Here is an 18,725-nt window from a genome sequence, read left to right as displayed (position 1 = left end):
AAACCAATTCAAGTCTTTCATATCTGACTCTGAAGGTGAGAAGTGCCCAACTAAATTGCTTGAGATGTTGCAGGCACTTACTCTGCAGTCAGTTTTCCCAATGTTTTCTTGGCACTTTGGATTTTTCTAACTTTGCCTGTGACAAACTTCCAGGGTGAGCGGGCATTTTCCCTTTTAGGCAGAATAAAATATTAGCTGCGGAGTAGCATGTGCCAAACACGTCAAAGCTCATTGTCACTTATGCCAATAGAGTCAGACCTTGTCAGACAGGCTTGATTTGGACGACCTAGTGGATGATTTTTGCGAGGAGGGGGTCCTCCAAAAGACATGTGCCCAGGGGCCTCATGGGACCATGATTCAGCCCTGCATTCAGCATCTAGCATTCAATATATTTGAAATCTCTTGACCTCTTTAGGTAAAATCCTATTTTCCTGAAATCAAAAAGTGAGAACTGCGGTCTCATTCCATTCTACTTCACAGTCCAGACTAACGTCTGCTTATCTTCTGAAATGTAATGATGTCGGGTGCAACTCTGTGTGTGTAATCTAATATGTATAAAATAAAGTGGTTTATTTAAGTTTAACATGTAGGCTTTCACGAACAATATCATCCATAATACAGGTTGTTTTGGGTTAGATCGCTTAAATATAAATGTGTCGTTAACCCCGCCACCACCCAACACAGCCAATTTAGTAAGGTTTGTCACCTAAGTAGAACATGCCAATTCGTTACTAGTACAGCACAACGGTGTGTTGGAGAGCAAATCCACATTTACAATCTGAGTACGACGTTTCGCCAGTAATTACAACCGGCATCATCAGGTGATACCCAGATTTGTGGAGAAATCCTCCTGTTTCGTTCCTTAGAGGAGTAGATGTGACGACGTCACTTGTGAGCCCTTCACGTGCGAAGTCCAGAGAGGGGGAATTTTAAAGAGAGTCAACTTGCAGGGGTCCAAGACCGAAAATGAAAAGTAGCACCCGCTGAAATTAATAACCCGTAGCAACCATGTCGGATGAGACCACTATGTCACGGTGGCGAGATGTTACCTTCCTATGCTCAAACTTTAGCCTGACAGGCCTTGAATAAAGAAAGCTATTATGGGTATTTGGAAAGGAGACAACCATAAAGGTTAACGTTCACGAGTCCCCGTTTAAATGGAATAAACGTTACCAAAAATAGTCCACACACATGTCGCGCGTGTTAAAAAAAAAAGTAACGACAGAACACATGGGAAAACAAACGTTTCATTCCACCTCAGGAAACACCGAGCTTGTCCATTGCCCAGGTCCCATTTTCCAGTGTCTGGAACAAAGCGAACGTGAGTGCCCTCATCGAATGTCCAGTTTCAGTTATTTGGTATAGCCCCGTGAGCTATTCGGCTCTTGAATCGGGTGCAACTGCAACAAACAAAAACTTGAACAAGAAAACATCTTAAAGTGACTGTGACTATGTGCAAACAGAAAATGCAGGAAGACACCCACCACGTTCTTGGGTCTTTAAAAACAAACCTTTATATATTTACAACCCCCCCCCCCCCCCATCAATGTTTGTATGCTGGTGATTGCATTATCAGGACCATTTCACGAGATTCAGAATTTATTTGAGTCTCCAGCAAGAACAGTTACGACCATTCATGGGAGAGCACAGCCTACACAGAAGTGGATATCACAGAGCTACTGGAGAGAGTGGGATAATATAATCTACGGAAGATAACCGCGCACAAATAATGGCGCACCCGGTGAGGGTGGGCTCATCGGTCAGCTGGACGGATTTGCGATATGCGACGTTGCACTGCATGCAACGACGTAAGTGTAATCGTAGGTTGGGAAGCGTCCTTAGTATGAAATGTCAAGTGTTTTCCGAGTGTCGTCTTTGAGCTTGCAGCATACCAGCCGTTGAATATTACAGAGCAGTTCGCCCTCTTTGGTGAGAAAAGCCACGGGGAAAGACTTGCGATGAATTGAAATAAGTTTTTATTCTTTTGTATTTTCACATTACAGATTTTACAGAGAGAGAAAAAAAACAATGACAGCTCCTCCCTTATTGTTTATACACGTTTCAAAATATGTACAGTGTTTTAACTTAGTTACAGTTGCGTTTCCTCCTTTTATGCAAGGAATCATACTTGTAAGGCGGTATATATTCTTGTATACTTACAGAACATTTGCTTATTTTTTTAATTAAATGTTTTCGTTATGATAGACCTGCATTCCACTGACATGAGTTCACGACACAAACACGCTTATAAATTGGACACAACGCATGCCAAGGCCTTCAGTAGTGCAAATGAGGTCTGCTTCATCTAGCCTATCGAACACAACAGCATTTAAAAACCCCTCGGCGAGAATCTACAAGATAAAATTAATTAGTTTTTAAATAAAAAGGGAGAGAAAATATAACTACAAACTGACAGATATCTGAATGAAGCTGGCTAGGTTATAATATATCTCTGTACATATTAGCACTCAATAAGAGTTTTAGTTCTATTGGATGCTGCACTTTGCTTAGGATCTGTTAAGGTGTTCGCTGGTTCATTACATACAGAGTTATTGGTGAAGTTAAATAATCCACTTTTGATTATAGATGTAGAACATTAAATCCAGAAGAACTACTTTCAAAACATTTAAAACAAAATTGTGCATATGTTTTTATCCAGTGCAGAGCAACTTTGTTGTGCCTTCACAATGAACACAAAATTATACAGACCTGGATTCTCAGCTGATTGCATGATAGTATCAATTAATATTTGAAACTTGATTGTTCACGATATTTTGTTAGTAACTATTACATTCAATTGTCATTGGGCGGTACTATTGTAACGATGTGGAGCTTTAAATTAAATGGACAACTGATGCGTTTTTTATTTACAGAAACATGGGCAACAGCAATGTGTAGTGTGCTTTTCAGTGGATATTATATGTCCTGTGACATCTATCAACCCGTAGATCATTATCCTCTCTAAAAGCACACATTTTACAGTGACTGCAAGTATTAAATTATGAAAAACAAGGATCACCAGTTGCTCCCTCATGCAGCCTCCCTCTTGAGTTTTAAGCTAAACCAGCGTGAACAAATACTTGCAATATTGCTCATAAGTGGTACATACACATATATTAATGCAGTAATTGTAGTTTATTATTAGAGAACACGATTCTCAATGATGTAAGCTCAAATCGTGATTCTATATAAATTCAGCCACTTATCCATCTGGGGACTATAAAGTACCACTTTGTTGGAAGTCAACAGTGATTGTTTCATTCAGATACCGGTGTCCAACACGATGGGGAAATTCCACCACTTGCAGCACCGGCGCCAATGGATACGAGCACTACCAAGTGTTATTTGGACCACGGAGGCCCTAATTGACAACTGTGAAAAAGAGCCATATAGGCTCACCGGATTCCTCCAGTATAAATACATATTCTGAATTGCCTTGATTGTTTAAATAATTGCTATCGTTATTTAAAAGCAACAGCAAAAACACACATTGGATCATCACAAGATACCGATGGCAAGCTATGAGAATCCAGATCTATAAAAAGTTCGCGTCCCAATAGTACATTCAGCAATGCTTTAAAAATGTTGGCCACATGCATTTGCGGAGTCAAGAGACCACTGCATAACATAGTAGCCTGGCGACCTAAACAATACAACTAAAAAAACACATGCTTGAAAAACAAACATTGCAAAAAATATATAGCCTCTGTGGGCAGTCTTGTTTTGCCAAATCTACCACTGCCTTAAAAGCGATTCATAGCAATTTTATATATACTAGCTTCAACATAAATAATCCCTTTTTGCATTGATGAATCATATCACAAGTGAACAGTGTAGAATGGCAATTGCAGTAGAAATGATTTCCTAGGCATGCCTTCGCTAAATGTCATTATTTACTCAATTTGAATTATAACATCGTGTCCCCACATTCCATCAATTAAGAGTTTTCTGAGCATGGACATGAAAAAGCGGGCCAGCGCTTCAACTAATTCAGTGGCAAATTGCGCTGGAGAAAAGAGTACACAATGTCTCAGCCTCAATTCTGGTGGTGCTGGCCGTGCGACCCGGCTTTTTAAAGAGTAAAATAATTGGCTTATCTCTACGATGACTCGAGCGAGGCATGTAACGACGGAGTATTTAAACCATCAATTGGGGGGACGCACTCGGCCTCCTTAGCCTGCCTCCTTAACCTAACGTCGCGGCAACCTTTAGCCCACAACCACACGCACATGCACGGATTAACGCACGCACGCAAATGCACAAACACATGCATACACATAAGCGTACACGTGCGTATACGAACACTACGCTCCGTATAAGATAAGCAGTTTTTTTTAGATGTATAGGGCACCCTGTAACCTGAAGACATTCTAAATATACAATACATCAAGACGTGATAGTACTTCCACTATTGTTTTGTGGCACGTATGCAGCTCACATGTGTATGCTTACACAACCTCATTTAGGCCTAAAACTATTTCAAGACAGCAAGCACTAAATACAGAGTTGTTTTCCAAATGTTTTTAAAGCACCAAATTTTGTGCGCAAGGAATTTATCGCCACAATGCCTCAAATACCTTAAGCATCAGTTAAGTGTAATTGTTTTATAGCCCTTATATAATACAGTGTGATAACAAGCAGCTCGTGATTTTTAGAGTAGTCTCGAAGATCATGCAAAAAATCTAAACATTCCAATCATAACCACACTCTTTACCATGAATATTCTATGCTGTAAGGAATTGTTCTGTAGGCATCACCGACAACACATCAGCCTTCGAAACCATTGATTTCACAAGCAAGCAACCAGAAAACTATCAGGGAGCCACTTAAAGAGATGTGACTCAAAAACAAAACAAATTCGTGCAACAAAAAAGAGGCATACAACAAAGAACCCTTATCCCCCCCCCCTCTCCCCAAGATATTTTATATCAAAAAGCGTATTAATCATAATCTATTTTGATTTTCCAAAAAGTTAAATATGCATGGTGACTTGTGCATCGCGTTATGATTGTTGTAAAATGTTGACTTCTCTTGACACCAATCGGCATTTTTTTTGTGGGGGAGTTGGGGCAGGAGAGCAAAAACATTGAAATGTCACAAAATAAAAGTTCCGTGACCGTGATGAAGGTGGCTTTGAATCGTTTAAAAGCAGCGAGAGAGAGACGGCGTGAAATGTGGTTACATCGACACACGGCGAGAGGAAGCGAAACGACTTGCGCAGAAATTACGCTCTTTGTTTGACTGCACAACTGAATATTGGTGGGAAATGTGTTATCATTTTTTGGGGGGGTAATTAAAGTACAGTGTATCCACTTTGGTGTATCTTGGGATGCTGGGCAAAGGGGGTGCATTCTGTGCAATGTATTAGGCCCGAGTAATAGTTATATGCAAGTATATATATAAAACAATCTACTGTGCATACTTGAACACAGATACACGTATAAACACACGCACATATATACATGTATATATTTACACGCATTTAGTATCGTCTCAGTTGAAGCATCATCGCCGCTGAACTTTTGGTACAAATGCTGCAGCAGTACGGCCTGGAAAAGCATTACGCATCTGGTCACCACAGTCATAAATGAAGCACTGCATGCAAGGGTTACACGACCACGGCTTTCGCCATCCTGGTGGTTCCGTCAATGCATCATTCACAATGAGCACGATGTGCGAGTAATTGACGCCTTGGGCACGTGGGCAGTTTTGCACGGAAGAGTATAACAGAGGGTTAAGTTCAGTGATTACAAAACCACATCATCACTCGCAAGACCAAGAGGAAACATTGCGCTTTAAATTCGTACAGTATTTGATTAGAGCTCTTTTTTGTGTAAAGCTACAACACAACATATGCATATAATGTAACACACGTGTGCATTTAGGTATATATATAGTCTACACTTGGGTGTACATATACAAGTATACATACATACACATATATATACACACACATACTATGAATATATGTGTAGATGTGACAAGTGGTGGTGGTGTGGTGGTTAACTGCACTACGATCCTGGTGACCTTTGTCCGATTCCCGGCCGTGTATAAGGGTCGCAAGTGTTATTTGCGTGGATCATGGATGTTTACTAGGTTGCCTAAGCCTTAAAAAGTAGCCTTCAACGCAGTGTCTAAATATCAGTTGCCGGTCGCACCAGCCCGTGCGCAGTTGTCAGCCTTAGTAGGACCCTGGTCTCTGTGGAGGATCTTGTTATTAACATTGTACATTTGCAAATGACTAAACATTTCCGATAACGTGAACCAATCATTACTCTGCGGCAGAATATTAATTTCGGTGAAGGATGACTTCCACCGTCATTACCCCTAACCCTCCTTTTTTTTAGATTTAGACGTAATTTTAAAATTATCACAATTCAATTGAATCGTAAAAAAAATACAAATTTGAATGAATCGATGCGTGGTGATCAGAGAACGAGGTGCTGTGGACTCAAAATAAAACAGACGGAGTTTTCCCTTTAATGCTCTCCCACTGCGCATCAAGTGCTTGCTTGTGCCAACATGATGCTCAAGTTATAACAACACCACTAATACGAGTCGTTAACTATTTGCAACCCTCCTCTAAGCTGTATTACCGTAACTTTCAGAACGTCCTTATGCTGAGTGCCAGTGTCAATGTGTGTCTGGAAACACCTAATTTGTTTGGTTGAATGAGAGAGTTCTAACTTGCTGACCCACCCATACTGGACATTTGTGAAAAAGAGCTTCATAGCTCATCGGATTCCTCCTGCAGTCTAAATACAGATTTCGATGATTCGATGCAAATCTGTTTACTTATTCCATGATTAAAGCATAATTATTCAATTTCAGCAGGGTTTTCCTGCAACGTGCCGTGCATGCGGTTTCCTGTAAATGTACCAACTTCACGCACCTCCCTCCCCAAAAAACCTATACACCATAAAAAAAAAAGAGCAGACCTGCTTACGCAATCATGCACATACACACAAGTGCAGGTGTGCATACCACACACGTGGGTTACATGTGAAAATAAATCGGTGTCTAATTGAGCAATGTTATTAATGCAAACATGCGGTATATCTGTAATGTAATCTGAGAAGCCGATTACTTCCACGATTACTGTGGCTGAACGTACAGTAGGTTCGTCGGACACTGAAGACGTTAATCTCGGTGGGCTCTGTGGTTGAAACGATTGACTCACAATTGGAAGGGTGCGAAGTTAAAATCTCGGTCAGGGGTTGAGTTAGCCCAATACCTCTCTGGGTCGATAAATACTGACCACCAAGTATTGGGAAGTCAACAGTGGTTTGTCCTATATCAAGACTGCCTCCCGTCATAGAAATGTGTAATTTCCACCAATGGCTGAAGGTCTCCAACAGTGATGAGCATTGCCCAATGCTCGTAGAGAGACTTCGTTCACCTCAGAAAGTGTGGCACTAAACCGCAAATGTAAGCTCGTTGTGGTATAACCCACATGAATTGGCTTCTGCTGTCCTCCACATTATCCTCAAACTGCCGACAAATAATTTCCCCCTTTTTAGGAGGTTTAGGCATTTTAAAATTCTCAAAAATTAAAGTAATCATAAAAGAAAGCAACTCGTACATGCTGAATAAAAAAAACTGAAAAGAGAGCAAGAGCATTGGATCAGGACTGCAACAGAAGGTGGGGGGGGGGGGGGGGGGGCTATTTATCCCAGGCCTCACACATAAGATGACCTCACCAACGAACCTGTATTTTATGTTGCCAATTAATAAGGGTGCCCCCCAATGTCGCCTTCCAGCCTGGACCTCAAACCCTGGGAGCATCCAGCCACGGGATCAGAATGGCCATGGGATCATCGCTGCCCGCCTTGGGAGTAACGAATTTACGTTAAACAACTAACGTGTTACTCCCCGCCGCAACACACGGGCCGAAGCGGAAGATTCTCAGAAGCTGGTGCTCAGGATCTGCTTGTTTCCCGAGGGGCCGATGAGACAGCCAAGAGCCTGAGCTTGCTGGAGAGCCTGGCTCAGCTGCAGGTTGATGGCGGTGAGCTTGGTGCACGCCATCGTGAGGTCGTGGTTGGAGCCCACCACGGCGAGCGCCCCCGTCTGGCCAAGCGTCTGGTGCCGGAAGTAGATGTTGAGCAGCGTCCGCACCATGTCATCCTCCGAGCGGCCGAATATGTCATCGGGCCACGTAGACCTGTTGCAAGCACGGTGAGGTGGGGGGGGGAGGAGGAAAGATGTTTTTGGTGCATTCAATTGCGTTACTTACGCAATCGCTTAATAATTTACCAATTTGTGAAATTAATTTGACAAGTATATCTACAGTGTGGCCCCCGAAAGTCAGAGCCCACGGGGTTATTTAGTTAATTTTAACACTGGAATAAAAATTTTTAGTTTATTATTTAAGTTCAGATTGCATCTATCATCATGGTTAATATCGATTTGTCTTTGTCCCATGGGGTTATATCAAATCCGTCGTTGACAAAACTCGACCAAGAACCCTGAATGCATTGAGACGAAACAAAATTGATCAATGGTCAAAGATTACATCTGGAATCATAAAAAAATCTACAGAAAATGCATGCATTCATGTGAATGGAAGTAAATTTGTGCATTTGTTAAAATAAATATAAAAATCCTGTGTCCTGACTTTTGAGCCACCCTGTATATATGTATACAAACATCTCTGTTCAGTGTCTCCACATACAGCTGACATGTTTAATAACTAACAAAAATGTGTTATTTGTAAGGGTATGTGCAGACAGAGAATGTCGGTCTGTTGACATAAATTGTTACCCGTAATTCTATTCCCACAATGCTGTTCACTCTTCATAGATGTCTGGCGAGCATGGAAGAGTAGGAAACATTCTCTCAGCAGCAGTGTGTGACCTTTAACCTTTTATCCATAACGCTCTAAAACAATGCATAATACACGTAGGCTTTTGCGACCAATATTATTCATAATAAACGTTTTTGGGTTAGATCGCGTTATTTATAAATGTGTCGTAGCCCTCCCATCACCCGACACGGCCAATCAGTAAAAAAGTGTCACGTTGACAAAGACAAAATAGTTCACTACTTTAGCCCACCGGCGTGTTGAAGAGTGACTCATTTACAAATCACTGCACCTGAATGGGTTAAATGACGTCACCCTGCTGCTGCTCTATTTAAGACCGGGAGCAGGTGGAGGGCTTCACTATTCTGGCAAATTGCCCGATGATGCTGGATGTAATTACCAGTGAAACGTCGTACTCAAAAATTGTAAATGTTGTGGATTCACTCTTCAACACACCGGTGGGCTAAAGTAGTGAACTCTTTGACTTTTGTAAACGTGACACATTTTTTACTGAATGGCCATGTCGGGTGGTGGAGGGCTACGACACATTTAATCAATCATTGTGCTGATCTAATTTCTTTTGGTCTCTGATCACAAAGTAGTACTTCCATATTCGATATTTGAAGTCTTGCAACAGGAAATCTGTTGACTTCCATGAAATATGTTCTAGTTTGATTAACTTGTGTGGGCTGATGTGATTGTCAAATGTGTGCACATTGAATAAAATAGCCATAATTAAGTTACCATTTAGGCAAATACGTTTTTAGTTCAGAACAATCGCTCTGCGGTTTCGATGAGCACTACCTTTGGGAAATCAACATGAATTGTCCTACAGAGAGATTGACCCCTACCAAAGATACGTGGACTTTCGATCTTGGGCTTATAGAGGCCACCTATAGATTTATATTTCACACAAAGCTATTTCAAGCAATTGACAAATACAATATATCTGTTAGCAACGAATAACGACCACCTGAATCATTACTTTGTCATTTATCTTTCTGTTATAAAACAACATAAAACACGTGAACACAAGCTTCATTTAAATATATAATTGCAAGATACGACAAATATATACGTCAACTTTTTTTTGAGAACAAAAATGTCAGTAACGGTATCAATCCTTTCACACAAATGGCATTGTGGTTTTTTTGTCCTTTTCACTGGCATAAGAACAAGCGCATGCTGTGACAGATGCAATTTTCGAGTCACAAAACATTGTGAAATTAGTTTTTTGGGCTCTGAACAGTTACACGGATGAATAGAAAAGAGCGCACAAGCAGGATTTAACAACGCAACACACACTCATTAAACATATCTTCACCAAAATCCATTTGCTGCTCCAATCTAAAGTTCGCAGCAATACACATTTGATTAACGTCATACCGAGAAGAGCAACATTACACATATTTCTTTAAAGTTATGAAGACGATGGATATACGTATGTGTACAGCCACTCTTGTCAATCGACTGGGCAGTGTGAGTTATTCTACCATACTTCACCAAGCTGAACAGTCCAGGTTGCTGAAGGTGGGGAGGATGGGGGGCACATAATGCGAGGACGAGAATGGATTTTAATCTAGATTTAAAGTTTTCGTGACTGCAGGGATCCATACTCTTTGGTTCTTTCCGTAAAGTCACGTAGATATAAAATAAAATAAATTAATTCACGACGTTTCGGGCGCAACACAAGCGTCCGTCATCAGGTGGGACAACCACAGCAAGAAACAATTGCTGAAGTGTTTCTTGCTATGGTTGTCCAACCTGATGACGGACGCTTGCGTTGCGCCCGAAACGTCGTGGTTTAATTTATTTTGTTTTATTTTATACCTACGTGACTTTACCAAAAGAACCAAAGAGTAAGAATGGATTTTACTGCACTACGCTCTGTTACCCAGATAACACGGTGGGGTCCATTCACATCATCCAAGCACAATCCAGACTCACACCTTGCTTAGCTTCTGACATCCGACAAGGTCAGGTACATTCCAGGTGATTTGGTCAAAAGGCAACGGCGTTCGTTCCATTTGAATGCCAGAAAGGACGGGTTGCATCACCTGAAGGACTGAGTGAGGACCAGGGACCTTTTAAGTTCCCAGTTTTTTAGGCACTCGATCAGGCACTGGATGGCCGCCTCGGGGCAGCTGCAGGACCCCTCCGGCTGCTGTGGAGCCTCGGCCCCCTGGTCTCCGCTCTCCGCTCGGCTCTCCCCATCTGCCTCTCCTGTTTGGCTCACGGAGGCCGCCCGCAAGCCCACCCTCAGCCTCTCCATCTCCTCGGACATGTCGAGCAGCTGGCAGGACAAACAACAGAAGTTTAGCCCCAATGAACCCCTATTGAGGCCAGAATGACGCAACCTCAAAACATGTCTCTGTATCGCTTGCATACAACAACCAACTCACAGCAACAACTTGATTACATTTTCTTTTGTTAAACTGTGATGGTGCCTTTTGGGACAGATTTGTGCCAGAATAGTGTTAATGAAAAATAGATTGATTTGACTGAACAATGGTCTGCTCACCACGTAAATGTAGAAGAACATAACAAGTAGGTTTTGCAGCCGATATTTTAAATTAGAATTGAGCTTTTGGTCAGGCCACGAAATGATCTGGCCATATCCGTGATATTAGAAACCGTGCAGCTCACCGTTGAGTTGAAAAACAATCCTCACAACCCAAATGTATCAATGAGACATGTGACGTTGCGCTAAAAACAACATTACGCATCATCAGGGCAAAAATCCAGACAGATTACTAATCTATGCAGATGCTCTGACTGCTCACTCTGACTTTCGCGAGTGTTACATTGACTTTGTAGATGGATGCGGAGCGACCCGCAAGCTCTCGCAGCAGCTTGTGGCTAACAATTGAACAAAGACGGTCACCGCATCGCGCGCTTTCAGATGCGATTCTGCGGCCGTCTGTAACATTCTTCCTTCCGATATTTGGAAGCCACTGGGAGCGATGCACTTTAAAATCTAGAGTGAAAACTATTTTTTATACAATAGCTTTTTGCACTTAGTTTGTTGTCCTTCCACCACACCTCCAATTATCACGGTTGGCTATGTACGATGCCAAATAAGTTAAACGTGCACACACACACACGTAGAAATCGGCAAGACATTTGTTCCATTAGCTGGGAGCTTCTTCAGTTCCTGAGTGACATGTCGTGTACGTCGGTTTCCGAAGAAGCTCCGAGCACATGGAGCGAAACAATCGGGACCGTCGTCTTGAATGGCACTAAGGTACGACCCAAAAAAAACACAAAGACAAAAACCCCCCAGTATAAATATTCTTAGGTGTTTTCGGTAAAGTCACGTAGGTAAAACATCAAAATTAATAAAATAATAAAATAAAAATAAAGATCACGACGTTTCGGAGGCAACACAAGTCTCCGTCATCAGGTGGGACAGTCACAGCCAGATCAGCTGCATCAAGTGAGGCAATGATTCAAGATGTAATCCCTTAAAAGCGAGTTGAGGGGGGAGGAGAGGGGGGGGGGCTCATCAGAATGTGGTAGCCAATGAATGGAAAGTATCGGGAGAGAAGGGCCAAAAAGGGGGGGTATAAACTCAACAGACTGTTGGGGCAAGTTCTATTAGCGAGCACCTTAGAAGGCACGAATGGCACACGAGGGAGGTGAGTGGCGAGCACCTTGCCTGGCTGTCTATCTCCCTCGTGGAAATGTTTTTACACATCGCACTAAGTACTGATTTGAGGCTGATTCGACCTAGGGGAGGTCCAGGACCAGTTCAGATAACCGTCATTGGTGTTGGCCATGAGCGGGAATCGAACCCGGGTTTGACCGATTCGTACAGCAGTGCACATGCTAACCGCTACACTACCGCGCCCCACAACAACAACAAAACGCACACACACCAGAGAGGGCTGCGCCACATCGCCCAGTGGACGGCGCACGCTCCTCGGTGCTTCTAAAAACAAACCGAGCGTAGGTCGCCGCGCATTACCGAGGGTAACGACCGCACGGCTTCCACTTGGCTGATGAGCTTGCAGTAAGCCTGGAAGAGCAGCAGCAGCTGGAAGTGCAGCTTGTAGAGGCGGCGAGAGAGCTCGAGACGCTGGGCGTGCCCGGCCGTGGGCAACAGCGGCCGCGGAGCGAGCAGGGACGCACGGCGGTCGCGGGGGTCCAGGGGGGAGGGATGCCGGGATGGAGGCAAAGATGGCGAGACCAGGGGCCAGGAGTGAAGGGGCAGTGGGGTCCAGAGAGGCAGGCAGAGGCGATGCGGGCGAGAGAGTCGATGGGAGTGGAGAATCGTAGTGGGAGAGATGTTTAGGGTTGTGTGTGGTGGCAAGGAGGAGTTGGATGAGGAGGGAGCAAGTAGGTGCCAAGTGAGAGGATAGTTGGGGTGATGGATAGAGAGAGAGAGAAAATAATGGAGGAGAAAGTGTAACGTGGATAAGACAATGCGAGAAGATAGATTGAGATGGACGATTGCAATCGGAGATCGAATAAGACAATAGAGAAATATTAAATAACGGAATAAATTGAATAAGGCAATTGGAGATGAATAAGAAAATAAAACACAGATGATTCAGAGGACAAAGAAAGACGAAACAATAGAAGCAATAGAAGATTAATAATAAAATCGAAAAACAGATAAGCAAAGGAGGTTTCCGAGTAGGAGATAGAGGGATGTAAGGAAGCAGGTTCAGGAATGGTGAGGAGTTGATGATGGAGTTTGAGTGAGCGATACAAACAGGTAGGGAGTTTGGTTTTTTGATGCACGATGACAGGAGTAGGATGAGAGCAGAGGATTGTGGGAGAGATTCAGAAACAGGAAGGAGAGAGAAAACAATTTTATTATTGGTGAATCATTTACACATCATTCCACACAAACTGAAGTGTCAAGTGAAGTCACTGGAGGCCCTGAGCAAATCGTAAACATTTCACATTCCAATGACCTGGGCCAGCCTCTCCATAGGACAACCACTGTTGACTTCCACAAGTCATTGTATCAAGGCAGGAGGAACACTTTCCTGGATCGACCCCCGACTAGGATTTGAATACAAATATAATGCGTGAGCAACAGAACATAAATGCATAAGAGAAAGAGAAAGCAAAGTGAGACACAAAGACTGTGGCTGCGATTGGTATACGCTCGCGCTGGAATAGAGCGAGAATTCATGCACAAATATTCCCATCCCATCCGAGAGCACACGCACGACAGGGTGCGTGTGAACGAGTGTTACGTTGATTTGGAACGATGAGCAAATGTGGACACGTGTTTGGACTGCAGATTGAACGGAGGAGGTGTTATCATCAGCAACTTACTGCTAGTGTTTCCATTTGCTAAGCAGGCAGGAAAGTAGGAAAAAGGAAGAGGACACACAGAAAGAAATGCACACAGACACGTGAATGAGTAGTGGTTAGAGATGCAAAAACACGCACACACGCGTGTGTGAGTGTGTGTACACACAGTAATGACTTTCAGAAGGTTTAATTGTGTTGGACAGCATGCATGGGTGAGTTCATATTTAAGGTACATTTTGTACAAATGGATGCATTAAGCCCATAACTATTTTAAACAATCTTACCAATCTAAAAAAAAAACATTCCCAGCCACGTTTTAATGAGAAGAAAGTTAATTTCATAAAGGGTACACTCAGCCCATTGATTAACACATACACAGCACTTGAATTTAGTTTTCAGGCTAAAGAGCGTGGAATAATTTATGTTACAGAAATTGCTGAGATTGTGGAGCAACGGGAACTTACAATCCCATACTCATGACAAATAAACATGCATGTGAATATCCCCTTGTCGGCTATACTGAACCTTTTTATTAAATGCAAAGGGTGGAATGGCAGTGCACAGTGGCTAACACACTCGATTAGAAGCCCGGTGACCAGTCAGTAAAACGCTGTGAGTTTACTGGTGAGTAAACCCACAACATTTCACTCCCCAACACACAACCGGTTTTGTTTAAGTGACAAACCTTTTGTAATTGGATGTGTCGGGGTGGTGGTGGGTCAACAACACGTTTATATTTACAAGATCCAACCCAAAATAACTTTTGTTATGAATAATATAGGTCGCGAAAGCCTACGTGTTAAATACCCACAAGTCGACTAGTCCACAGCGGTTCCCAACCCGTGGTGCGCGAGCCCCCCAAGGGGGGATATACAGGCGCCCGCCGGGATGTTTCTCGGCGGTCACGCAAGGGGTCACTCGGCCGTGCCACTCCACGTGCGTGCACTCGCAAATCCTAATCTGTTGCGTGGGATTAGCTAATCGTTGTTCAGGTTTTTTACGTCGTACGTGTTGAGTGTAGAATGTGTTGACGTGTCAATTATTTGAAGTATACAAATAATAAATAGAAAATAAACCACTTGGTTTGTTTAAGTATATATACCGATATGCTGGCAGGGGTACACCGAGTGTTGAGAGGTCAGGTAGGGGATGCATAACAAGCAAAAAAGGTTGGGACTCACTACCCTTGGTACTTGCATATCCTCATCTTCAACCATTGCCTGAGAACATTTGTATTTTTATAGCTTCATAATTTCATTATCACAATTGTACAATGAAAACAATTGTTGCTGCTGTGTGCCGAAGGGAATTGGGCAATTGCACGCAATTATCCAATCTTGCCACAACCGCCTTACCTTTTCATCCAGGGAGCTCCTTTGGTGCTGCATCAACATCTCTGGGTGCATGGCCTCCTCTGAAGGGAATGTTCTCCGACACTCTTCCAGCCACTGCGGGAGACGGGGGGGGGGAAATGTAGCAACAGGAGGCGTCCAATTAGAGATGGCAGTGTCTTCTTGGCACAGCGTGGAGACATCCAAGTCAAAATGTAGGCTTTCATTTATACTTTTGGATTTTGTTTCCCCCATGTACCTTTTTTTGGACCCATTGCATATCCGACAGTTACAGGGGAGAGACCACTCAGCAGGGAGGGGGGGGGGGAAGTGTGGGGGCCATCTGAGGGTTGTGTCCTCTGGGCTAGCGACTCTCCCGACAGGGAATTTTATTCACACGAGGAGGGCACATATTCTGGTTAAGTAGGGTGGGGAGCGGGGAGGAGGGTAGCCAATTGGAGAAAAAAATATATATTCCCCATGCATTTTTTAAGCGCTGGTTTGAGCATGGGTACCATGGTGACAATATGTCAAATACCTCGCCTGGTTTACAGGAGATCGTGGGTTTGATCCCGAGCCTGACGCCTGTTGTATATTTGGAGTTTGCATGTCTCTCTCTCCCCGTGGTCATGCGGATTTTTCTCCGGGTTCTTCGGTTTTCCCCTCCACATTTAGAAACTTTCGAGTATTTGGCTGCTATAAATGTCCGCATGATAAGCCACTTTGTTGACCTATCATTTGTGGCCAGGTCCCTTATGAAAAAAAGCTTTATAAGCTCAGTGGGCCTTACCTAAAAAAATATTTTTAAAATGTTCAGTTTTAATTTAGAGATGCCGCTGGTGCAAGTGTGGCTTATAATGTACACAGCCCAGACGAAAATACTTCCCAGCACAATGTGATGTGGTGTGTTGTTATACACTCATTTTTTCTTTGACACGTACATTTACATCCATACCAATCAAGCACATTGTGCCGAATCTCTGCATTGTACACCACCTGTGCTTTCCCGCATCAAATTGGCACTCTGGGCTGAACTATTTTTTAGCGAGTCGGGGTAGAGGGGGAGGGGAAAGGCAGAATAGGGGTGGGAGGGCGGTGGGGAGGGTGGAAATGGAATGGCAAAGCACTGTCAGGGGTCTGGTGCATGGCACAATGCATTTTTAAAAGGCACCTCCCTCCGTGCACGCACCTGCTTGGTGGTGTCCCGCCGGTTGTTGTATGTGTCGAGGTGTTCCTGCAGCTCAAGAACACTGAACTTCAGCTTCTCCAGCAGATTACAGGACACCAGCTAAGAGGCAGGCACAGCACGGGACATAACATCTCATTCACGTGTTTTTATCCAAACGAATCAGAAAAGTACCATCAAGGATCACAAAGTAGGAATCTGAATTAGGCCTAATTTTGCAGGAGACACAATTAGAAGTGTGTAATGGGAGAAGCTGTAAATGTTGGTGCCGGTATTGAAATAGTGACATAAATAAGTGGCCACTGACTACACAAGCGAATGGTACAACCAAACCCTGATATGTGAACACACATTACTCACATACACGCATCCAAAATACCTACATATGATGTACATTTTATAATACTCTGAGATTTATGTGAGATTCATTACCATCTTTCTGAGACCTGCAATCTTAAATTTTGAATCAGGTACAAACTAAATTTTTTATTTTACCAGGTAAAGCCCACTAAGCTATATAGCTCTTTTTCAGAAGTGACCTGGCCACAAATGATAGCTAATCGGAGTGGAAAACCAGAGGATCCGAAAAAAAATCCACGTGACCACAGAGAGGACATGCAAACTCCAAATATAAAGGCGTCTGGATCAGGATCGAACCCACAAACCCCTGTATGCCAGGAGAGGTAGTAGTTAACATCTCGCCACCGTGGTGCCCCAAATACAGTAAAACAACAAGCCTGTGCGGCAAGAGAATCCTAGGACTCGGGAGGTACAGGCAGATATGTGAAAAGGTTGGATGGGAAAACATCTGCAGAATATGACAGTCAGAACGACTCGCAAATACTGGACTGGAGTGTGGCACATTAAAATGTAACTATCGATACATAGGTGGTAAGGATCAAAGTTACAAATCACGTTTGCAAATGTGTTTGTATCCAGCACTAATCTTCTGCTTCAGGATATATTTTGAAGGAAGGTTTTTAAGAACACCCGTTCGAAAACTAATAATAGACATACACACAGCAGAAGCAGACATCAGCTGTGCGGGTGGATGGAGGGGGTAAAGACAAATATCCCCCATGAAGCCTTAACAGACTTTAGGAGCAAGTACTGTTCATGAGCACCTATGAAGGCTGATATGGCACACGAGGGGGTGGGTGGCCAACACCACGCCCGGCTACCTCTGTTTCCCGAGTGGCGATGTTTACACACTGCACGAGGTACTAATTTGAGGTTGAGTCGACCGAGGAGAGGCCTATGACTGGTTCAGATAATCGTCACTGGTGTTGGCCGTGAGCGGGAATCAAACCCAGGTTGCTGGGTTTGTAGCGCAACGCACACTAACCATGACACTGCCGCTCCCCCACAACGTACATATACGCACGCACACACACAAGCATACACACCACCGCTCCCCACAGCCGAGCGGGTGGATGGACAGGGCAGCAGAGACAGAGAGTGAGAGGGAAACGCACGCGAGGGCGGCCGCTAGCTCACCGTCTCGGCGTCGACAAACACCGTGGGGCACTCCGCACAGGAGAGCAGAACTTCCAGGGAACTCGTGAACTTTGAGCCGATCCCATTCAGCCCCTCACCCAGGTAACCGGCCACGTCGTTGGTCAGCAGGCAAAACTTGCTCTGAATGCTCTGCACACCACACGGTAAATGGAACAGGGTGGGGGAAGGGACGTTTCAATAATTGCAAAACTGTCCTTTTAAGGCAGTGGTTCTTAACCTTTACTGCACCCCTTTGGTTCTCAGCAACGGCATCTTGCACCCCCCAGGTTAAGAACCACTGCGCTTTAGGGGCAACTGAAAAATGTACGTTGCGTTAAATGTCTCCCAAATGCTAGGATGATTACTGCGTGGAATAAGACTGCCACTGCGTCACGATGTTTCTGCATTTAGATTATGTATAGGTTACAATTTACTCCAGAGTTGTAATAGTGTCATATGTTTTAACATAAAAGATGGCAATAAACTAAGACAAACGTAACAGCGCGTTGATGGTTGTGCACAGGCACACATAACCAACACATTAGCCATTCATATTTCATGTGTTTAGTTTTTTAATCATTACAGAACTGCGTCGGCAACACAATTATGGCATCCTAGAATTGGTTGCCACTTGCCC

At 43.5% G+C, this 18,725-nt stretch overlaps 1 protein-coding gene across 6 annotated transcripts in view; it reads right to left on the bottom strand.

Annotated features, from left to right (window-relative positions):
- Positions 1-1,959: 1,959 nt before the first annotated feature.
- LOC133342866 (protein furry homolog-like) overlaps positions 1,960-18,725 on the bottom strand; it is a 138,631-nt gene continuing 121,865 nt past the window's right edge. For 4 of the 6 annotated variants that reach the window (XM_061552215.1, XM_061552219.1, XM_061552217.1 and 1 more), the window contains 7 exons: positions 18,089-18,238; positions 16,595-16,693; positions 15,430-15,522; positions 14,096-14,113; positions 12,771-12,881; positions 10,861-11,096; positions 1,960-8,164 (listed from right to left, as the gene is read on the bottom strand). In XM_061552215.1, the coding sequence (XP_061408199.1) occupies positions 7,906-8,164; positions 10,861-11,096; positions 12,771-12,881; positions 14,096-14,113; positions 15,430-15,522; positions 16,595-16,693; positions 18,089-18,238 (966 nt within the window). In that variant the 3' untranslated portion in view covers positions 1,960-7,905. Of the gene's footprint in view, positions 8,165-10,860; positions 11,097-12,770; positions 12,967-14,095; positions 14,114-15,429; positions 15,523-16,594; positions 16,694-18,088; positions 18,239-18,725 lie in introns of all 6 variants that reach the window. The other 2 variants (XM_061552220.1, XM_061552216.1) reach the window with 2 other exon arrangements.

This window comes from Lethenteron reissneri, chromosome 16 (genome assembly GCF_015708825.2).
Source record: "Lethenteron reissneri isolate LAM-NWPU_2019-01 chromosome 16, ASM1570882v1, whole genome shotgun sequence".
Lineage (NCBI taxonomy): Eukaryota > Metazoa > Chordata > Hyperoartia > Petromyzontiformes > Petromyzontidae > Lethenteron > Lethenteron reissneri.
Note: the sequence above shows the minus strand (reverse complement) of the source record. Positions and strands in the feature narration are given on the sequence as shown.